This window comes from Solanum verrucosum, unplaced genomic scaffold, assembly GCF_900185275.1.
Source record: "Solanum verrucosum unplaced genomic scaffold, falcon-dt-bn FXZP01000235.1, whole genome shotgun sequence".
NCBI classification, from domain to species: domain Eukaryota; kingdom Viridiplantae; phylum Streptophyta; class Magnoliopsida; order Solanales; family Solanaceae; genus Solanum; species Solanum verrucosum.
In genome coordinates this window covers 3,366,083-3,389,288 of record NW_026019948.1, presented here as the reverse complement: position 1 = coordinate 3,389,288, position 23,206 = coordinate 3,366,083, and the positions used below count along the sequence as shown (strand labels likewise).

General features: G+C 38.6%; 1 protein-coding gene and 1 non-coding gene across 2 annotated transcripts; one reads left to right on the top strand and one right to left on the bottom strand.

Moving 5' to 3' along the window:
* Positions 1-22,132, top strand: LOC125813201 (protein SPIRRIG). Its single transcript, XM_049492685.1, has 19 exons — positions 1-292; positions 2,345-2,414; positions 2,507-2,592; positions 2,852-2,987; positions 3,092-3,148; positions 4,198-4,371; positions 4,574-4,765; positions 4,887-4,952; positions 7,452-7,566; positions 7,771-8,939; positions 9,926-10,625; positions 10,694-10,796; positions 12,346-13,457; positions 13,587-15,237; positions 15,344-18,385; positions 18,736-19,044; positions 19,166-19,472; positions 19,597-19,743; positions 20,357-22,132. Exons 1-19 carry the CDS (start codon positions 135-137, stop codon positions 21,533-21,535), a joined length of 10,773 nt encoding a protein of 3,590 aa, XP_049348642.1. The 5' UTR covers positions 1-134; the 3' UTR covers positions 21,536-22,132.
* A 456-nt stretch (positions 22,133-22,588) lies between these two features.
* On the bottom strand, positions 22,589-22,660 carry TRNAE-UUC (transfer RNA glutamic acid (anticodon UUC)). The gene has a single exon. It is a non-coding gene; the product is annotated as a tRNA-Glu (tRNA).
* Between the last annotated feature and the right edge of the window lie 546 nt (positions 22,661-23,206).

The following is a 23,206-nucleotide window of genomic DNA, read 5'->3' as shown; positions in this document are numbered from 1 at the left end:
TGGAAATTATTGATTGAGCTAAGGAGATCTGTCTTACAAGGTTCCGGACCGGATCTGTGGGAGATATTTAATCTGCCGTTGGTAGCGTCTGATGATAGAGGTATTTCAGGTTTAAGAAATCCGTCGGGAAAACGATGAAATGGGCAACATTGCTTAAAGACTTCAAAGAAAAAGTCGGTCTCGCTGCTCAGTCTCCTTCTGCTGCATCATCTCCTTCATCTTCTGCTTCCTCACCTTTTCGTGATAGCAATGCTTCTTTTCCCATACAAGACTTCACCTACTTCCCTTCAAGGTTTGACATCATTTCTTCCAAATAAATAAATAATAATATTCGTCTGAATTGAATTTTTTTTAGTTTTGTATTCGAGTTCTTGCTGCAATTCGTTATATCATTCCTTTTAATATTTTTGCCTAGTTCTGATTTGCCGTGCAATCCATGTGCTGAATTGGAGTTGTTTTTCAATAAGCTTTGCTCAATCAGATGCTAAATTTCATATGCACTCTGTTGAAATGAGCTCGTTAATTTTAACCTGTCAATGATCAGAATTATTTCCCATAGAATTTCATTTATACTGAGGATGCTAACCGTCTTATCTTTATAGCCAAGCCTGACCAGTTCGGATTGAGGTTTAGTTTTTGTTAAATAGTAAGCCTGTTTCAGTTCCTCCAGCAAAGGGTTCCGAGTGCCAAATGAAGCTGCAGTTCGGAAGCTGACTGTCTAGTTTGTGGGTTATGTTTAAACCTTCGGGGTGGCCCAGTGGTTTGGGCATGGGACTTGAGGTCTCAAGTTCGAAACCCCTTACCAGCGCAAGCAAGGGATTTGCCTAGTGCGGGTTACCTCTCCTGCGTGGTTTGCGATATATTGCATAGGAGCGGGGGTTTTATCCCGTGCTCACCCAAAGGGTAGCGGCTACGAGTTTTCCTTGTCATCAAAAAAACAAAAAGTTTGTGGGTCGTGTTTTGCTTATCTTGTGCACTTTATCCTGCTTCCTATCCTTATGACACAAATGCAATTCGATGAACGAGTTTTCACTTGAATTTATTGATGAGCGATAAATGAGAACAGACTACATTTTTTTTCTCCTATCAAACTAACTACATCAAGTGCATGCAATTTGTGCACTCTTTAGTTCAATGATTTTCCCCCCATCCAAATTGTGGAAATAATTGTTCTGTGGTTACTGATAAAGAAGGCTCAATGACTGTTGAACTCTTCTTGGATTTTGTTAGTTCTACGGTTTAGAAAGAGGCTACAAATCCTTTTTTTGTGAGCTTAACTGATCTATCCTTGTAAAACTTGCATCTTCTTGATGCCTTGAAATGAATCTACTTACTTTATAAAAAAAAAGACTGTTGAGGAGTCAATATTTTAATGGTCCATATCTTCTCTTTTCTTTAGAAATCATTTAAATCTGCAAGAGTGTCATAAAATATTAGAAAACTGCTTACCGAAGAGTGGAAATTAAGATGATATTGGTGTATGCTTTTTTTCTTCTCAAGTAAGGAAACTGTGTATGATTGATGATTTTACATGGAATTAGTTGTGCTGTTGGCTTTTACCTCTGTTAACTGGAATACAAAAGATTTCCCCAAGAGCATTTTGTCACTGTTGCTTGCGAACTAATGGATATAAGTCTTAATTAACCAATAGGGAACCTATGTGGTAAGATTCCAGAGCTTGATGTAAAGACTAATGGAAAATTGAGAGGTATTGTCCTTACAACTTGAATCTGTAGGTGTCACTGGATTTCTATCTTCTTTATGTAGGTGATGGTGAATCAAATGATAGTAGGAACCTAGTGGATCTGTAAAATTAAATTATTGAACGTTATGGCCTGAAGTATGGGTATGATTATATGGGTTATTTTTGGAGAACATTTGCTAAGTTTCAAGGGTTTTGTAGTTGAATGGTTCCGCACTCATGTCTGTCCTTGAATAGTATTTTGTATATGAAGTAATAAATTGGACTTTTGTGGAGTGTTTGCCTGTTCCTAGTTGCACTACTGAGTGAAAAACTGGTATAATTTCTATCCCAGATAGTTTTGCAAATGACAAAGCACGTTAGTCCTGTACTCCTATATTACTCCTATCTCCTTAGAGGTGAAATGATCTTTGCCGTAACCATCTTGTCACTATACTGTTACACCAATGACTTCAGCTCATGTGTTTGACCTGTTGTAAGTTACTTCAATCATGTGTACTTTTTTTTCTTGAGATTGTACTATGATTTTTCAGGTTAACTATAAGTGAATTTTCATATGACATAAGTTCTTGTTGATTAATGTTTAAGGAGTTTTAGATCTAACTTTCCATTACGTTTTTTTTATTCTGTTATTTAAAACAGTGACAAACATGAACTGGAGTTGGATTTTAAGAGATATTGGGAAGAATTCCGCTCCTCAAGCTCGGAAAAGGTTATTTTTTTATATTATATATATATGAAACAAAGTAATGCTTGCTCTATTCATCGAAGTTATTAATGGGTCATTTCTTTTCTTTGTTTCAGGAGAAGGAAAAGGCCTTAAATTTGACTGTTGATGTTTTCTGTAGATTAGTGAAGCAACAGGCAAATGTAGCACAGTTGATTACTATGTATGGAAATTGTAGTTATAGCTGTTTGTGCAATTTGTTTTGACTTCCATTTTATACTCCATGCACCTGAATCTGTACGGCTGTCAACACCTCTTTCTCTCCCACACTGAAAAAAATAAATGAAAATTAAAGCTACCCATGGTTATGTTATTATTTAGTCTAACCCCGTCAAATGCATTGAGACACGGATGATATTTTTATATGCTTTATTCTATTGTCAGCATATTGTTCTTAACCAGCACTTTGTTCCATTTTACAGGTTAGTAGAGACACACATATTTTCCTTTGTTGTTGGAAGAGCTTTTGTAACAGATATTGAAAAGTTGAAACTTAGTAGCAAAATAAGATCGTTGGAAGTTGAAAGAGTGTTAAATTTTTTCTCTGAAGTTACCAAGGTTGTTTACTTTTCTGTTTATATCTGAAATTCTTGTTTCCTTCTGAGCCCATTCCTAGTTTGTGTTATTTATCTATGGGTGTTTGTTTTGATTATATTAAGCAGGATGGCATCCGGCCTGGTGCAAGTCTGTTGTATGCAATAGAGGTCCTTGTCTCTGGTGTATGTCCTCTACCCGCCTGACTTCTTCATATTTTGATTACTCTCTTTGTTTATGCTAATGAATTTTCATAGTATTTAGACTTCAGGTAATTTGTTTTTTTAAATGTCACTGGCATATGCCAATATCTTCATCAAATTGGCAATCTTAAATATAGAAATAGACACACTTTTATCAAGGTAGTAAATTTGTTACTCAGTATTGCAGTCTAATTTAGTCGTATATGAATTGTGTTACTCGGACTCTTCAAAATCCTTCCGCACCCATGTCGACACGACATGGGTGTGGGTGTGAGATCCACACTCGATTTGGTCAACTTACCTTGAGTGCTTTGACTACATATATGACCGAGAAGTATAGATTGATTGGGTATGTGTTTTAATTTTTGGATTTGTCAACATCAACATCCACAAATGGGATCTGGGGAGGGTAGGATCTAGGTAGAGTGGCAGACCTTATCCTTGCCTTTGCCAGATGAGTATGAGAATGTTTTGCTATTACACGAGATATTTTATGAATAAAATTTAAGGTGTTTATAAATAATTAAATATTTATTAGTTTTAGTTCAATAGCTTTAATTAATTGAGGTGTATACTTTATATGTCTTATATGCAATAATCTACACTCATGGGTGTGGCTTAGTGGTCAACGACGCGGGTTATGAACCATGAGACAAGTTCAAATCCCAACAGAGACAAAAAAAAAGGTGTTTCTTTTCATCTGTCCTACCCTTGGTGGACCGAGTTACCTGATACTGATACCTGTTGTTGGTGGGAGGTGGTAGGTATCTTGTGGAATTAGTTGAGGTGCGTGAAAGCTATCCCGGACACCACAGTTATAAAAAAATAATACATTAATTGGTCATATCCCATCACCTGTATATGTACCCGAATCCTATGTGATGAAGAATCCGACCTTTAGATCCACACCCGAGTCCGAGCAACTTAGGGATGCAGAGCTGCTTAAGGTTCATGAGAGGATAGAGAAGAAACTTAGTTCTGTGATGTAAATCAAACTTTCCCAATTGTAACATATATATATGTATCTACAGCCTGTCGACAAACAATCTCTCCTTGATTCTGGAATCTTGTGCTGTCTCATTCATATTCTCAACTCTCTTCTTGGTCCTAATGAGGGATATCCGGGGCAAAAAGCTAGTAATGATGAGGGATTGATACTGACAGAGGAAAATCAGGATAACATGGAATCGAGCCGTCGGCTTGAGGTACCTTCCTTGAATGTTTTTTCTTCGTTATAACTTTTTAATTTCCGGTCTGTGCAGTTCAAAACAAACATTGTATTATGTTGTCAAGAGTTGTGATTTATTTGAGGATAATCAGAACTTCTTGAAGCAAAATTTCACCATTGTCACTTTATTTGCTTAATTGTATGAATTTTCAGAGGTTCAGATATTCTCATCCATGCAGGTTGAAGGAAGTGTAGTGCATATCATGAAGGCATTGGCCGCCCACCCTTCTGCTGCACAAAGTTTGATAGAAGACAACTCCCTCATGTTACTTTTTCAAATGGTTGCCAATGGTTCTTTAGTTGCTTTTTCTCAGTATAAGGAAGACATCGTGCCACTGCATACCATTCAGTTACACAGACATGCTATGCAGGTAAAACTTATCCTGTAAAAGAGATTCACAATGCTGAAGCAGTGGGAGTAATTCCTTCTCAATTATATGATGAAATTTCAGTTCTTAATTCTCTTTCTGTTCTATATTGTTTACTCTCCAGATTCTTGGTCTTCTTCTGGGTAATGACAATGGTAGCACTGCCAAGTATATTCGGAAGCATCATTTGGTATGCCTTTCTAATTTGTTCTCTAGCTAATAGTGTGTTTAAATGGATTGTTGTAATCTGATAGAGTTATTTTTGTTACCTTTTGGTCCTTCACAAAAGTGGACATTTTTTTTCTTTGAGGATCTATGAATAAGGTTATTGGATAAGGCTTAATAATGTATCCTGCTTTCCTGTGCATAAGATCTTTAGATTGATCTATACTATCTCTGAAGGCGGTACACAAATTTCATGAGCATTTACAAAGTTTTTCCCAGACTCTAGGATTGCTGCTTCATAATTGATGAAATGCTGTTTAATTGATTTGTTGTTCAATATTTGTGGCGTACAAGAAATATGGAAAGACATATCCAAAATGAACCTCAGTGTGTTTTTTAAAACGGCAAAGGGTCAAATATTCCCTTGTACTATAGGAAATAGTTCAAATATACCCCTCGTTATACTTTCGGTTCAAATATACCCCTACCATTATACTTTGGCACATATATACCACTAATTTTAACGGAGGGACACATGTCATCTTAGGAATCAAATAATCCACCCCCAATTTTAAATACCCAATTCTTTTAAAACCCACCCATTTAACCCATTCCCTCCGTTGACCCGGTTTGAACCAAACCCATTTTCATATATAGTCATCTTTAATTAAAATTTCTATAAAAATCAGTAATGATGCATTAGTCCAAAAGAAGTCCCATATGTTAAAGTGGGTGATAATGAAGTAACGAAACATTATCCAGAAGTGCAAGAGGAGTCCCTTGAGAACAGTACAAGACTCGAAAAACTTTTCAAAATCAAAATAGTCTTCCTCCATAGAAGAACTGTCATCATAGTGGAGACATGCCTTTGCCAGAAGAGGGACATTTGTTAGAGAGATTGAACTTACTGCATGGGTGAAATTAAAGGATCTCAACTTGGGGCATTAATTTCTACTACATTTGAAAATTTTGAAATTTCCAACACCAACTTCTCATGGCAAAGAGATATTAAAGTTCTGAGCAATTCAAAGAGATTGTGACATTACATAGCTCCGAATGATTAATCTTATCAAATCCTTGAATGTCCAATAGAGGATGTATTAAGCAATTATGAAGAATGTCGATTTTGTGGAGGTTTTAAAAGAGAAGATGACTACGAAAATTGGTTTGGTTCAAACTGGGTCTGCGAAGAAATTGGTTCAAACTGGGTCAGCGAAGGAAATAGGTTAAATGGGTGGATTTTAAAAGAATTGGGTATATAAAATTGGGGGTGGGTTATTTGATTCCTAAGTTGACATGTGTCCCTTTGTTAAAATTAGGGGTATATATGTGCCAAAGTATAAAGGTAGAGGTATATTTGAACCGAAAGTATAACGAAGGGTATATATGAACTATTTCCTATAGTACAGGGGTATATTTGACCCTTTGCCGTTTTTAAAATCTCGTTTGTGAATATGAAAGCTAACAGTTCAATTGGATATCTCTTTTATTTATTTAGATTTGGTATTTGTTCTCTGTTGAATGGTTAATGCAGGCTATTTTCTCAAAATGTTGGATAAGAATTTGGTTCAACCATTTTAGATCTTTACATTGATGAGTATGTTCTGTTTCTCCGGTAGGGTTATTCCTCTCTTATGTGTGGATAAATTCTAGTCTCTCCTCAAGGAGGCTTGGGTCCCGTTCAACAAATTTTTATTTTGAGAAGTCCTTTATTAGGATTTTTTTACCCTTAGGTGCCTGTCTCAATCATCATATGTAACCATCACATTTGGGAATCTTTTCTATACTTGTGTTCTCAAAGGAAAAAAATGCTTGTAGTGATAGCTTCTTGAGAAACTACTTTCTGAAGTCCTTTCTTGAGTCCTTTTGAGATTCAAGAAAAGCTATCCCAGCATTATGCTGAGGGCTTACTATCTGATAACAAGTGAGTTAATATTCAGAAGTCCTTGTATTGTCTGCATTTTTTTTCAGAACGCATTGAAATACTCTTGTTTGGACTTGTCAAGAGATCTGAAACCTTTGGGTGCTTAATCTTTCTGTGAGGTTCGTGTCAGCATAATATGCACAATTTAGTAGTGCCATATCGCACACTTGGTTGATGCGAGTTTTAATTGAAGCATTGATGTCTAGGGCCTGATTGTAAGTTGGATGCATTAACTTGGATGTTGTATTGCGATGATTCAGGGTGAAGTCTCTTTTTCTTTTGTTCTTTCTGATTTTAATAATTGAGGGGTCACTCTGACCTTGTTCATCTTTCGAAATACTCGTATACAATTTACATGAGCAATGTGCCTCTTTTCATTCTTTTGGAGTCAGGTCATAGTTTCTTTTTTCTTGGTGACTTGCTGAATATATTTTACCATTTGGAAAATGAATGTTGGAATATTGTGGAGAAGTTGGTGTATATTATATTATCTGTTTCATTGTTACAGGGCTATTGTCATTTAGCACTGCACCCTTTGTACTAAAAAATTTGATATTCTTTGCATTTCTTTGCTGATGCTCATCATCTTTGATGGCCCAGATAAAAGTTCTTCTCTTGGCTGTTAAGGATTTTAACTCTGATTGTGGAGATTCTGCCTATACGATGAGCATTGTGGACTTGCTTCTTGAGTGTGTTGAATTGTCCTATAGGCCAGGTAACTCTCTTGCGTTTTCTTCTTGTAGCCAATGCCCTCATGTGATTATTGAAGGCTTGAAACTTTCTCTTAAACTGTTGGGCCATCGTTCTGCAGTTCTGCAGACTATACTTTCAGAAAATAATCCGTTGGGTCCTTTATCCGTTCATAGCCTTATTTTTTTGTCTCTGTTTGTTGCTGATTCTAGAAAACTTTGACTTGTAGAGGCTGGTGGGATCAGGCTTAGGGAGGATATCCACAACGCTCATGGTTATCAGTTCTTGGTTCAGTTTGCTTTAATTCTCGCTAAGGGTCAAGATCAGAATTCTCATTTTAAGTTCCTTCCTGATCAAGGAGTTACTTCGGATTATCCTCATTTGGCTAATCACGTGGGTAAAAGCGATTTGGAGGAAAAAAGAGAGGATGCTTTATCACAAGATGTGTCCCCTACACTCTCTAGGTTACTTGATGTACTAGTTAGTCTTGCTCAAACTGGCCCTACTGGTGCATCTGGTTTAAAAGCTTCAAAAGCTTCTCATGTTAAGCCTAGTGGGCATGGCAGAAGTCGTACGTCATCAGCTGACAGAATCGTTGATGATATCTGGGATAAGGATATTGACAAAGTTAAAGACCTGGAAGCTGTTCAGATGTTGCAAGACATTTTTCTGAAGGCTGATAGCAGGACGCTGCAGGGTGAAGTACTCAACAGAATGTTCAAAATATTCTCAAGCCATCTTGACAATTACAAGCTTTGTCAGCAGTTACGGACCGTGCCTCTGTTGATCCTTAACATGGATGGTTTCCCACCATCCTTGCAAGAGATAATTTTGAAGATACTTGAATATGCAGTGACTGTTGTAAATTGCATACCTGAGCAAGAGTTACTTTCACTTTGTTGTTTGTTGCAGCAACCAATCACACCCGATTTGAAGCATACAATTTTGTCTTTCTTTGTAAAGCTCTTATCCTTCGATCAACAATACAAAAAAGTTCTAAGGGAAGTTGGTGTATTGGAGGTTCTGCTGGAGGATCTGAAACAACACAAGTTTCTTTGTGGTTCAGAGCAGCATGCTGATGACCCTAATCATTTTGAAAGGAAATCGGGTTCAAGCTCAAGCAGCTTTAAGAAACACTTGGACAATAAGAATGCTATACTTTCTTCACCCAAACTAGCAGAATCTGATTCTGGGAAATTCCTTCTTTTTGAAGTTGAAGGCACAGTAGGAGTTGCCTGGGACTGTATGGTCTCATTGTTGAAGAAAGCAGAAGTAAATCAAGCATCATTTCGATCAGCTAGTGGGGTGACTATTATACTCCCTCTCTTGGCATCTGACATTCATCGTCCAGGTGTCCTTAGGGTGTTGTCATGCTTAATTATTGAAGATGTGGCACAGGTAAAATCTGAAGTTTTTATTTTGTAATAATCACCAAAAATACTCCAAAAGTGCTCTTTTATTTTTTGTGCCTCGCATTTGATGAAATATTAATGTAAAGTCTTTAGAGTTACTTTTCTTACAAATCCTAGTTCCGTAAGTTACTATTCTAAAAGCTACCAAACTTTCAAACCCTCTCCCCCCCTAAAATTGATGGATCTTACATACTTTGGTGCATATTGTTTGTATGATTTCTGAATATGTTCTTCCCTAGTTGATGGAGCGAACCGTACCATTGGTGAAATTTTAGATCAGGTTGCTAAGCATGAAATCTTTTGGAATATAAATTTCCTGCTGATTTACCTGTGTTTCTTGATTGTCAATATGCTTTTGCAAGTGTGAGGAGGCTGCAGACAGAGCTGGAAATTACTTGGATAAATAAAGATTGTTGAACTGTTAAGAGTCATTTGGTGTTGAGGTATATGGTAAAATAATCCCAGGATAAATTGTAGGATTATTTTATCCCATGTATTGTTGGAGGTATTAGGTAGTCCTTGGATTATTTTTCCCACCATTTTTGCCATAGTGTAGTCCTTGGACTATTTTTTCCACCATTTTTGCCATAGTTATCCCATATACATGGTGGAATAACTTATCCTGGGATAACTTATTCCGGGATTAATTATCTCGAGATAACTTGTTCCCAACCAAGTTGCTTTGGTATTCTTGAAAGAACATGGTGCCTTCGAAAATAGCTGCTATCTCTTTAAGTTTTAGTTTATGGCAATCTACGTCTTCACCAGTTAGTTGCTAGTATTGTCCTCTTAGCTTATAAATTCCTCCCTGTACTGTAACAATAGATTAAATTCATATGGCATGTATATCTGATACGTCTTTTGTTTGTCATATAAGTCAGATTGGTTCCCCTGCATATTTTCTGATACTAGATTATGTCTTGTTTTGAATATTTTCTGCAAAAAAAGGTTGACGGTATCTGTTTTTGTCAGGCCCATCCGGAGGAGTTAGGAGCACTGGTTGACATTTCAAAAAGTGGGATGATTACAAGTGCTTTGGGAACTCATTACACACTTCATAATGATGCCAAGTGTGACACTTTTGGAGCTCTATGGCGCATCCTAGGAGTTAATAGTTCAGCTCAGAGGGTCTTTGGTGAAGCCACTGGGTTCTCTCTTTTGTTGACCACACTTCATGGTTTCCAAAGTGAAGGAGAACCCGCAAATCAGTCAAATTTGACAATTTACTTTAAAGTGTTCACATACTTGTTACGCCTAATGACAGCAGCTGTTTGTGATAACACTATTAACAGGACAAAGTTGCACGCAGTCGTATCTTCTCAGACATTCTATGACCTTCTGTCTGATTCTGGCTTGATAAGTGTTGATTGTGAACGACAAGTTGTACAGCTATTGTTGGAGCTTGCTCTTGAGATAGTGCTTCCTCCCTTCGTGATGTCTGAGGGTGCCACATTATCTAATGCCTCTGACGAGGAAACAACTGGATTTATTCTAGTTACCCCATCTGGAACTTTTGTCCCTGACATGGAACGCGTCTATAATGCTGGTGCTGTGAGGGTGCTCTTGCGTGCTTTGTTGCTGTTTACTCCAAAGTTGCAATTAGAGGTACTAAACCTTGTTGATAAGCTTGCTCGTGCTAGCGCCTACAACCAGGAAAACCTTACATCTGTAGGTAAGAAGAGATTTACTTTCCGTCAATCTTTCAGTTCTAATCCCATATTAATAGTTGTTGATCGTCAGGTTGCGTGGAACTTCTCCTTGAAACAATTTACCCCTTCCTATCGGGGTCATCGCCGATACTTTCTCACGCTTTGAATATCATCGAAGTTCTTGGGGCATACAGGTAATGTCACTCGACTGCTATTGACCAAGTCATAAAGATGTAAACTACTCTTGTGTTGGACACAGAGACAGGTTTTGGATAAGTGGAAATTAGTGTTAATATTAAATGAGTTTAATTTGTATATTTTATTTATAAAATAGTCTCAAATTAACAAGGAATACTAAATTAATGACCATCAGACCAACGGTGTAAAGAACATACTCCATTTATTTAATGTATCTCAACAGAAATTTTAATGATTATCAGACCAAAGGTTAATTAATGTACTTCTTTCTAAAAAAAAGGTTAGTTAACGTACTTCATATATACAGATAGTGGTATACTGGTATTGTTCATTCCTTTTGAATATAAAGACAATACTATATTCAAAATAGTACTCTCAATGAATACTTGAAGTAAGCAAGACACTAGATTTGGTGAAATCTAAACCCACATTGCATCTGGGGGAAAGTGTGGAAGGAGAGGTATAGCAGAAATTTTGAAAATATATCCAATCCATTCACAAGGTTAAATGGAATTGCATTGTATCTCTATTTTTTTTTGGTGTAAACAGATAGGATTAGAGGCTTCTGATCAATTTCTAGAATTCCTAGGATCCTTGTAAGTATTACTATTCTGCTTTTTGTTCTTTTCTAAAAAGGTCTCCGGCATATCCTTAAATGCTGAAGAATACAAAGTTACCATCAAAAAGAAAAACTTTAAAGTATAATCCTTATGGCCAAGTCTAACCCAGTGTTATGCAATATGAAAGACTCGTTGGTTGAAATTTCTTCCATGCTATGTCAACACCATCAGCATTGTTGAATTGGCCTACATTGGTGGGATGTGGATTTCTTGGTCTCGTTACATGGTCTTAGGCAATCCTCACCTCATGAACTAGATTTTGGGGCTGAGTTAGTCCAACTTCCATTTATTATCATGGTTTTCAGGCCTGACTCATCCCAGTGCTTGGTTCTCGGTTTTGGACCCTCAAATTATGTTGTTCAAGCTCTACTTTGCAGACCTGGGCATGTTGAGTTGTCCCACATCCAGGGATGTGGATTTCTTGGTCTCCTTATATGGTCTTGGGAAATCCTCCCCTCATGAGCTAGCTTTTGGGGTTGAGTTATTTCCAAGGTCATTTCTTATCTATTAATCTATCACCATGGCCATCCTTTTTTTTTTTAATCAAGTAAACGCATTTTCATTCATACACATGACAAGATGGCCGTATACAAGTGGTATACCAAAAGGTAAAGAATCAATAAAAAGATATGATACTCTACAAGTTCCACCCAGTCTAGCCTTCCATCCTTCCGAGTGTAGGGAGTCAGTGTCTTTTTTTCTGTCTAGTAGAAAAACGGGGTGTTCCAATTGAATAAGCTGAGGTTCTGACTTTAAAAGCATTTCAGGAAGGAACCTATTTTGTTTTCGGACACTTTCTTTGTTTGTCCTTGAATTATGTAAATATCTTTTCTACCTAATGTGTTGTCCGTGCTTCCTATATTGCTGGCAACTGTTGTTTGCTTTAGTGTGCAGATACATAAACTAACAATAGTCATGATGGCAGGTTATCTGCATCTGAACTTCGAGTGCTCGTTAGATACATTCTGCAGATGCGACTAGTCACTTCGGGTCGTTATCTAGTTGATATGATGGAAAGGTTGATTCTTACAGAGGATATGGCCTCAGAAGATGTCTCCCTAGCACCGTTTGTCGAGATGAACATGAGCAAGGTTGGGAGTGCTTCAATCCAAGTGCCCTTAGGAGAAAGGTCTTGGCCACCTGCTGCTGGTTATTCTTTTGTTTGTTGGTTTCAGTTCCGAAATTTATTCAAGTCACAGGCAAAGGAGAATGATGCTTCTAAAATGGGATACACTAAAGGGCAAGGCGTAGGTGGGCAGCATCATGGGCCACATGCCCTGAGGATATTTTCTGTTGGAGCAGTAGACAATTCAAGCACTTTCTATGCTGAACTTCGTCTTCAGGAGGATGGTGTTCTCACCCTTGCAACTAGCAATTCTTCCTCTTTGTCATTTTCAGGATTAGAAATGGAGGAAGGGAGGTGGCATCACCTTGCTGTTGTGCATAGCAAACCAAATGCGCTGGCTGGCCTCTTTCAGTCTAGCTTTGCTTATGTTTACCTCAATGGAAAGTTAAGACACACTGGTCGATTAGGATATTCTCCTTCTCCAGCTGGCAAGTCGTTGCAGGTGATTGTTGGTACCCCGGTTGCTTGTGCACGAATTAGTGACTTGTCATGGAAGCTTAGATCTTGCTTTCTTTTTGAAGAAGTTCTTTCCCCTGGTTCAATCTGTTTTATGTATATTCTTGGAAGAGGGTATAGGGGTCTCTTCCAGGACACAGATTTGCTTCAATTTGTTCCTAATCAGGCCTGTGGAGGTGGCAGCATGTCAATTTTAGATTCTTTGGATGCTGACTTACCTCTGGCTTCCAACCCCCAAAAGCCAGATAATGCTGGAAAGCCAGGGAGTGTGCAGTGTGATCGGAGTGGATTTGTTTGGGATTTGGACAAATTAGGGAATCTCTCCCTTCAACTTTCTGGTAAGAAGCTCATTTTTGCATTTGATGGGACAAGTACAGAGTTACTTCGAGCTTCTGGAACATTCTCTGTGCTCAATCTGGTTGATCCAATGTCAGCTGCCGCTTCTCCTATTGGAGGTGAGTAGATTAATTTTAATCTTTGTTTTTCTTGTTGCTGGTAAATATCTCAAATCAAAGTGAGAATTACAATTTATTTCAGCTGTTTTCTTTTCTCTCTTTGATTTCCTAAATCCTGATTATCCACAGGTATACCACGCTTTGGACGACTTATTGGGGATGTCTATATTTGCAAGCATTGTGTTATCGGTGAGACAATCCGTCCCATTGGTGGCATGGCTGTCATTCTAGCTCTTGTAGAAGCAGCTGAAACGAGGGACATGCTGCACATGGCTTTGACATTACTTGCTTGTGCTCTTCATCAAAATCCACAGAATGTTAGAGACATGCAGCAATACAGGGGATACCATTTGCTTGCTCTCTTTTTGCACCGGCGAATGCCATTATTTGACATGCAATCACTTGAAATTTTTTTCCAGATTGCTGCATGTGAGGCTTCTTTCTCTGAACCAAAGAAGTTCTATAGTTCCCAGAAGACACTGCCACCTGTCACACCCGTCAATGAAGGAAGCATTGAAGACCTTACTTTATCCAAATTCCGGGAAGAATTTTCTTCAGTTGGATCTCATGGAGACATGGATGATTTTTCTGCACCTAAAGATTCCTTGAGTCAGATTTCTGAGCTTGAAAATGCTGAAATGCCAACCGAAACATCCAATTGCATTGTTCTTTCAAATGCTGATATGGTTGAGCATGTTTTATTGGACTGGACTGTTTGGGTAACAGCCCCAATTCCAATACAGATTGCTTTACTGGGCTTCCTTGAGCATCTAGTTTCAATGCATTGGTACAGGAATCATAATCTGACAATTCTGCGCAGAATTAACCTTGTTCAACATTTACTTGTAACTTTACAAAGAGGTGATGTGGAAGTACCGGTGCTAGAAAAATTAGTTGTATTGTTAGGTGTTATATTGGAGGATGGATTCTTACCCTCTGAACTGGAGCAAGTGGTTAGATTTGTGATAATGACATTTGATCCACCAGAGTTAACATCACGGCATCAAATAATGAGAGAATCTATGGGGAAGCATGTTATTGTAAGGAACATGTTGCTTGAGATGCTGATTGATCTGCAAGTGACAATAAAATCAGAGGATTTGCTAGAGCAGTGGCACAAAATTGTTTCATCAAAATTAATAACTTTTTTTCTTGATGAAGCTGTGCATCCTACAAGTATGAGGTGGGTCATGACTCTTCTTGGCGTGTGCCTTGTGTCTTCTCCAACATTTGCACTTAAATTTCGCTCCAGTGGAGGCTATCAAGGTTTGGCGAGAGTACTTCCGAGTTTCTATGACTCCCCTGATATATACTATATCCTGTTTTGTCTTATTTTTGGCAAGCCTGTATACCCAAGACTGCCTGAAGTTCGGATGCTAGACTTTCATGCCCTAATGCCAAGTGATGGCATTTATGGAGATCTGAAATTTACTGAGCTGTTGGAATCTGTGATTGCTATGGCAAAGGCAACTTTTGATAGGTTGTCTATGCAGGCAATGCTTGCCCATCAAACTGGCAACCTTTCCCAGATCAGTGCTGGAGTTGTAGCAGAGCTGGCAGAAGACGATACTGACATAGCTGGAGAGCTTCAGGGTGAAGCTCTCATGCACAAAACTTATGCGGCACGGCTGATGGGTGGTGAGGCTTCAGCACCTGCTGCTGCTACCGCTGTCCTTAGGTTCATGGTTGATCTTGCAAAAATGTGTCTATCTTTCTCAGCTGTTTGCCGAAGAGCAGATTTTCTTGAAAGTTGCATCGACCTTTATTTTTCTTGTGTCAGGTTCATTCAAAATTTCCTTCCCGTATGCTTATAGTTATTTTATATTTGACTATATTAAAGGTATTCTTTGCTTGCTTTTCATTTTTTTCTGTTCTCTGACATGTAGGGCTGCACAAGCTGTGAAAATGGCTAAAAAACTTTCTGTAACAGTGGAAGAGAAGAACTTAAATGACGGTGATGAAACTAGTAGCTCCCAAAATACTTTCTCTAGTTTGCCTCATGAACAGGAACAGTCGGCCAAGACCTCTATAAGTATGGGAAGCTTTCCTCAGGGACAGACTAGTACAAGTTCTGAAGATATACCGGTGATGTCGAACAATGTAGGTACAACAGATGTTGATGTTACTTCATCCCAGCCAGGTTATGTCAAAGCAGTACAGGAAGAAGCACAAGCCACTGCAGCAATAGACAATGATGTTGTTGACCATGCTTCTGCTGTCACATCCAGCAGCAAACATCTTAGCTTCCGCAATGTGAAACTCACAGTAGATCCCGTCCGGCAAACTGATTCACTGAGTTCAGCATCCTTTAACATGTTTGAATCTCCTATATTGTCGGAGAGATCCTACTCCCAAATGGCGCAAACCCCATCCACTTCTCCAGTGGTGACTTCTTGGATGGGAGGTGAATCAAAAGTCAACCTAGCATCAACACCCCTGATGGAGTCTGCTGCATCTATCAGTGAATTGGATTCTTCTCCTGAGATGAAATCCGCTTCTCAAGGACAATCTGCTGCAAACACAATGTTTATGATTGGTTCAAATTTGCTTCTTGAGGTGGATGACTGTGGGTATGGTGGAGGGCCATGCTCTGCTGGAGCTACAGCTGTTCTTGATTTTATGGCGGAAGTTTTATCTGGTTTGGTAACTGAACAAGTGAAGTCGGTACCTGTCATCGAGGGTATTTTGGAGAGTGCTCCATTGTATGTTGATGCTGAATCTGTTTTGGTATTTCAGGGACTGTGCCTCACTAGACTACTGAACTTCCTCGAAAGGCGTCTTTTGCGGGATGATGAGGAAGATGAGAAAAAGTTGGATAAGGGTCGTTGGTCTCTTAACTTGGAAGCATTATGCTGGTTGATAGTAGATAGAGTTTATATGGGTGCTTTTCCTCGGCCTGCTGGTGTACTGAAGACTCTGGAGTTCTTGTTATCTATGCTACAGTTGGCTAATAAGGATGGGCGCGTTGAAGAAGCTACTCCAACTGGGAAAGGAATCCTGTCCATTGGTAGAGGAAGTAGACAACTCGATGCTTATGTACAAGCGATTCTGAAGAACACCAACAGAATGATTTTATTCTCTTTCCTCCCATTGTTCTTGATAACCATCGGAGAAGATGAACTACTTTCTTCTTTAGGTTTGCAAGTGGAGCCAAAGAAAAGAGTACACTTGAACCCATCCTCGGAGGATAGTGGAATTGATGTTTGCACGGTGTTACAGTTGCTAGTCGCTAATAGAAGGATAATATTTTGTCCCAGCAACATTGACACTGATTTAAATTGCTGTCTTTGCATAAATCTAATTTCTCTTCTTCGCGATCATAGGCGTCATGCACAGAACATGGCTATTGATATTCTCAAGTATCTGCTAGTACACCGAAGGGCTGCACTTGAAGATTTTCTTGTCTCTAAACCAAATCAAGGACCTCCTTTGGATGTTCTTCATGGCGGTTTTGACAAGCTCTTAACTGGAAACTTACCTGCATTTTTTGAGTGGCTTCATAGTTCTGAACTAGAAGTTAATAGAGTGTTGGAACAGTGCGCTGCCATTATGTGGGTTCAGTTTATTACTGGGTCAGCTAAGTTTCCTGGGGTGAGGATTAAAGGCATGGATGGTCGACGTAAGAGAGAAATGGGGAGGAAACTAAAGGAGATCTCAAAGTTGGATGGAAGACATTGGGAGCAGATAAATGAACGAAGAATTGCTCTTGAGTTGGTTCGCGATGCAGTGGCTACTGAACTAAGAGTTATTCGCCAGGATAAGTATGGGTGGGTGCTACATGCAGAGAGTGAGTGGCAGACTCATCTACAACAACTTGTCCATGAGCGAGGAATCTTCCCATTGAATAAGTCCTCTCATAGTGAAGAATCTGAGTGGCAGCTTTGCCCCATTGAAGGTCCATATAGGATGCGGAAGAAGCTCGAGCGTTGCAAATTAACAATTGACACTATCCAAAATGTTCTGACTGGACAATTTGAGTTAGGAAGGCTAGAACTTTCAAAGGAGAGGACTGAGAATGAAACTAATGCCTCTGATGGTGAGTCTGATATTTTTTTCAATCTCATGAGTGAAAATCCACAACAGGACTCTTTCAGTAGTGAACTTTATGATGGATCAACTTTCAAAGACTCGGATGATGTTAGAGATGCAGCTTCTAGTAGAGCTGGATGGAATGATGACCATGATAGTAGCATTAATGAAATGAGTCTCAGCTCTGCTCTTGAACTTGGACCCAAGTCGAGTAGTGCTTCCATTCATAAAGCTGAGAGTGTTCAACGGAAGTCGGAACTAGGATCTCCCAGGCAATCTTTTTCTCTAAAAGCTGATGAAACAAGAACGGCGGAGGACAAACCGGAGAAGGAACTAAGTGATAATGGTGAATACTTGATTAGACCTCATTTGGAACCTTCTGAGAGAATAAAGTACAAATATAACTGCGAGAGAGTGGTTGGTCTTGATAAACATGATGGTATATTTCTGATTGGAGAATTATCATTGTACATCATTGAGAATTTTTACATCGATGACTCTGGGTGCATATGTGAAAAAGAATGCGAAGATGGTCTATCTATCATCGATCAGGCTTTAGGTGTAAAAAAGGATTTTTCGTGTAGCATGGACTCCCACTCAAAGTCAAGTTCTTCCTGGGCTGTAACAACAAAGGCCTATGTTGGGGGACGGGCATGGGCATATAATGGTGGTGCATGGGGAAAGGAAAAGGTTTGTACTAGTAGTAATGTACCCCATCTTTGGCATATGTGGAAGCTTGATAGTGTTCATGAGATTCTAAAGCGTGATTATCAACTTCGGCCTGTTGCCATTGAGATCTTTAGCATGGATGGCTGCAATGATCTTCTGGTTTTCCACAAAAAGGAGAGAGAAGAGGTTTTCAAGAATTTGGTGGCCATGAATCTTCCCAGGAACACCATGTATGTTTTACTCTAATTTGCTCAAGTCTTTTGCTTCTCTAATCTAGCAATTGAATTGTTGGTTCCACTCTATTTTTATTTACTTTTCAATAAGGTCACCAAAGATTAATTATACATAGCTGCAAACCAACATGGCTCTTTTCTAGAATGCTATGATGGTATTACTTATAGTGTTGTGGCTGGTTTCCTACGGATTAGGTGTACCAGTTTGTTTGTTATTTTTGGGATTAAAGAACACAGGGTAAAATCAACTGACTTTGTGCTTAATTGAGTAATACTTTTGCTTTAATCGATCTTCATAAATCTTTTTTCTTTGTTGTCTTCTAAGGAAGTCATTGCCTATTTTACAGGTTGGACACAACAATATCAGGGTCCGTAAAACCAGATAGCAATGAAGGGAGCCGTCTTTTCAAGGTTATGGCAAACTCATTCTCTAAGAGATGGCAAAATGGTGAAATTAGCAATTTCCAGTACCTCATGCACCTCAACACGCTCGCCGGGCGTGGTTATAGTGATCTCACCCAGTATCCTGTGTTCCCCTGGATTTTAGCAGATTATGAGAGTGAGAATCTGAATTTCTCAGATCCCCAAACTTTCCGGAATCTTGATAAACCAATGGGCTGTCAAACAGCGGAAGGTGAAGAGGAATTCAGAAAAAGGTTGGTGCTTTACCACTCAATTAGAAATTCTGTTGAGTTCACATTTTATTGGAACCATTTGCCCTTCTTGATCATTTAACTTCTCCGTGATTGTTATATTTTATGTTTGTCCATGTTTCAGATATGAGAGCTGGGATGATCCTGAGGTTCCCAAATTCCATTATGGTTCTCACTACTCTAGTGCTGGAATTGTCCTATTCTACCTCATACGCCTTCCCCCCTTCAGTGTTGAAAATCAGAAGCTGCAGGGTGGTCAATTTGATCATGCTGATCGTCTTTTCAATAATATAAAGGACACCTGGCTGAGTGCTGCAGGTAAAGGCAATACATCAGATGTTAAAGAATTAATTCCAGAGTTCTTTTATATGCCAGAGTTCCTGGAGAATATGTTCGATCTTGACCTTGGTGAGAAACAGTCTGGAGAGAAGGTTTGTCTTGCTTCTCTGTATTCTTTTTAGATATTCCTCTTTTTGTGAGAAGTAACTTGTCTAAATAGAACAACTTCCATGTTAATCCAGATAAGTCTCCTAATAGTGTATGGTTCTTCACCAGGTTGGCGATGTTGTATTGCCTCCATGGGCTAAAGGTAGTGTTCGAGAGTTTATTAAAAAGCATAGAGAAGCGCTGGAGTCTGATTATGTTTCAGAGAATCTGCATCACTGGATAGACCTAATCTTTGGCTACAAACAGAGAGGGAAAGTAAGTGTTTAGATGTTCTCTTCTTCTGTCATTGCATCTCGATTACATCATAATGTGAATATGAGGTTCTTTCTATGTCTTTTTTCAACCAAGTAATACATTTTTATTAATGAAGGGCAACAAACGCCCATATACAAGAAGTTAACCCAAAATGTAGGAAACTTCACAAAAACATATGATTCTCTACAAACTATATCCAATCTTGTACACATAGGAACCTCATAGGTGCGCACCAAAGTGAGTTAAGGAATAAGAGGTTGCTCCTCAAATGATTAAAATCATTTTCTGTTCCATCAAAAACTTTCCTATTTCTCTCCCCATACAGTCCACATAGGTTCCTTCTATGTTTTACTTGTTAGATCTGAAGTTTGATTGGCATTGTGTTTTATGCAAGCACTAAACAACATATTGCCTGGAATACTGATCAATTCTTTCACTGTCAATTATTTGTCTTCCGTTAAGTCGTTGCTTTTCCTGGATAAATTACCGCATTCTTGTTACCATTTCTCACATGATTTGTTAGAATTTGAGAGTCAATTGTTTTACCCCTTCTGATATGGCTCTCTCTCTTCTTGGATAGAAAAATAAACTGTAAATGTTTTGTTGTTGTCAGGCAGCTGAAGAAGCAGTTAATGTCTTCTATCACTACACTTATGAAGGCAGTGTTGACATTGACTCGGTTAGTGATCCAGCAATGAAAGCCTCAATTCTTGCTCAAATTAATCACTTTGGGCAAACGCCAAAACAACTATTCCTCAAACCCCATGCCAAGAGGCGAACTAATCGGAAGCTTCCTCCGCACCCTTTGAAGTACTCTCAGCATCTTGTTCCGCACGAGATTCGTAAAACCTCATCTTCTATATCTCAGATTGTCACATCCGGTGACAAAATTCTAGTGGCAGGGGCAAATACCTTGCTGAAACCTAGAACATTCATTAAATATGTTGCCTGGGGTTTTCCTGACCGCAGTTTGAGATTTATTAGCTATGATCAAGATAGGCTTCTCTCCACTCATGAGAATCTTCATGGAGGGAACCAGATACAGTGTGCCAGTGCTAGTCATGATGGCCACATTCTGGTTACAGGGGCTGACGAGGGATTGGTTTGTGTTTGGAGGATTGGTAAAGAGGCACCCCGTTCTGTAAGGCGCTTGCAGTTGGAGAAGACTCTCTGTGCTCATACAGGCAAAATCACATGCCTACAAGTTAGTCAGCCATACATGATGATTGTGAGTGGATCGGATGACTGCACTGTTATCTTGTGGGACCTTAGCTCCATGGTTTTTGTTAGGCAGCTTCCTGAGTTACCCGCTCCTGTTTCAGCAATTTATGTGAATGATCTGACTGGAGAAATTATTACTGCTGCTGGTGTAATGCTTGCTGTTTGGAGCATCAATGGGGATTGCCTTGCTGTCATCAACACATCACAGCTTCCGTCGGACTTCATCCTTTCACTTGCTGGTTGCACATTCTCTGATTGGCTGCAAACTAACTGGTATATTTCAGGCCACCAGAGTGGAGCCATTAAAATTTGGAGAATGGTGCATTGCTCTTGCGAGGACAGTGGCCAAAGCAAATCAAGTGGGAATCCTACTGGAGGGTTAGGACTCGGGGATAGTGTACCAGAGTACAGGCTGATCCTTCACAAGGTACTAAAGTTTCATAAGCATCCTGTAACTGCCCTCCACCTTACTAGTGATCTGAAACAGTTGTTGAGTGGAGATTCTGGAGGACATTTGCTTTCGTGGACACTCTCTGAAGAGGGCATGAAAAGCATGATCAGTCGGGGGTGATTCTGGGATTAGCAATGTGTGTTTGTATTCTAAAAATATACTTGGCTTCTTAGGGGCAATTAAAGGATAACCTGAATGGTTTCAATCCACTCAGGGAGCAACATGAATTCGTGTGCACGTTGCACAGTAACCGCTGACAAGATTGCTGACTTGGAACAGATCCAAGGAATCAGAAGGATCTGTGTATTGGCACTTCCTGGAAGACATGAAACATATGATCTTTCTTGAGCAAGTGCCTAGTGGCTCCAGATGTAGGACTCGGGAACAAGTTGGTTGCAAATGTTGTTGTCGATTATTGTAGAGGGATTTTGGTTATTGGGATGGGAGATTGGTGGGTCTCTTGAAGCTGTTGTACATAGGACGGTAATTAACAGTGTATACTGAGGTTGTAAATGTGCAAGTTTTTGCCAGGAACATCATGTTGGCTGTAATTTGATCCAGCTAACTTTAGGGGCAGATGTAGCAGTTCGTTTTGGCTTCACTTCATTTAAATGATTGCAAGGGGAAGTTGCAGGCCTGTTTTTGCTTTGTAAAAAATATATATTCTCCCAGGTTATTTATTAAGATTGAATTGGGGTCATATGCTCCTTGGTTTTCCTGTTAGAAAGGCAGTTGCTTGCTGTTTTTTTTTTTTTTTCCTCTTTTCCTTTTATTATTCTTGGTTGGTCTCTAGTATTTAGTCCAAATCCGCATGTCTTAATGGTAGCTCAAATGCCATAGTTATTTTGAACTTACAAATGCTTGTACAGTTATTTCTGCATCAGATTGTCGTAAATATTAGACAGATAAGTTAATGGAGAACGATAGTGATTTCTCATTACTAATGTTTGATGTTCATGTTTCTGGTATGCAATGTGATTTCGCTATTTGTTTCCCAGAATGGTGTTGTTTTCAAATGCACACATAAGTATACGCAGATATCCTTCCACAAAGACTTACGATAAACTATTAACCTTAATACTAAATTGAGATAAAAATAAAAATACTTTAAAATAGATCGAGAGTAGAAAAGAAGAATAGATCTTTTAATATATCTTTAAATTTTGTAAAAAATTCCGTTACCGGGAATCGAACCCGGGTCTCCTGGGTGAAAGCCAGATATCCTAACCGCTGGACGATAACGGAAGTGTTGATAGGAATCCTTTCTTTAATTATAGATAGATGATCAAACTAAACATTGGATTAAAGTGCAACGTAACAAATAAAACAAACCAAAATAAAGGGATTAGAATGTATTAAATTAACCTTTTAGCAACACTACTTCCTCGATCCATTTTCCTCTTGAAAAAATGTCATTTAGTAAAATTAAAAATAATTTTGTTTTTAGTTAAATAATTTACCGTCACACAAATATGAATTGTTTTAGATACAAATTTCATAAATTTTTATCTTTGTTTTTTATTTTCATTATTATTTTTAATAACTATCTTAGTATGTTGTTTATTGTGTTTTGATTATTGATTTTATTGTTGTTTTAACTTCTATTTGGTAGTCTTTGCACGGATTCCTTTACTCTTTTTGTTATGTACCTAATTTATGTTTCCTTTTTTTCCCCCGGATTTGAGTCGATGGTCTTTCAAAAACAACTTAAGGTTTATGTACCTTCCTCACACTTTACTTGTTAAATTTTACTGAATATGCTATTGTTATTATTTTTAAATCCCAAGATAA

Bases quoted from the DNA above. Each gene is read 5' to 3' on its own strand.
- LOC125813201 (XM_049492685.1), top strand. From the start codon at position 135: ATGAAATGGGCAACATTGCTTAAAGACTTCAAAGAAAAAGTCGGTCTC. The intron at 19,045-19,165 runs GTTGGTGCTTTA...TCCATGTTTCAG, and splicing joins GAAGAGGAATTCAGAAAAAG to ATATGAGAGCTGGGATGATC. The intron at 19,744-20,356 runs GTAAGTGTTTAG...TGTTGTTGTCAG, and splicing joins GCTACAAACAGAGAGGGAAA to GCAGCTGAAGAAGCAGTTAA.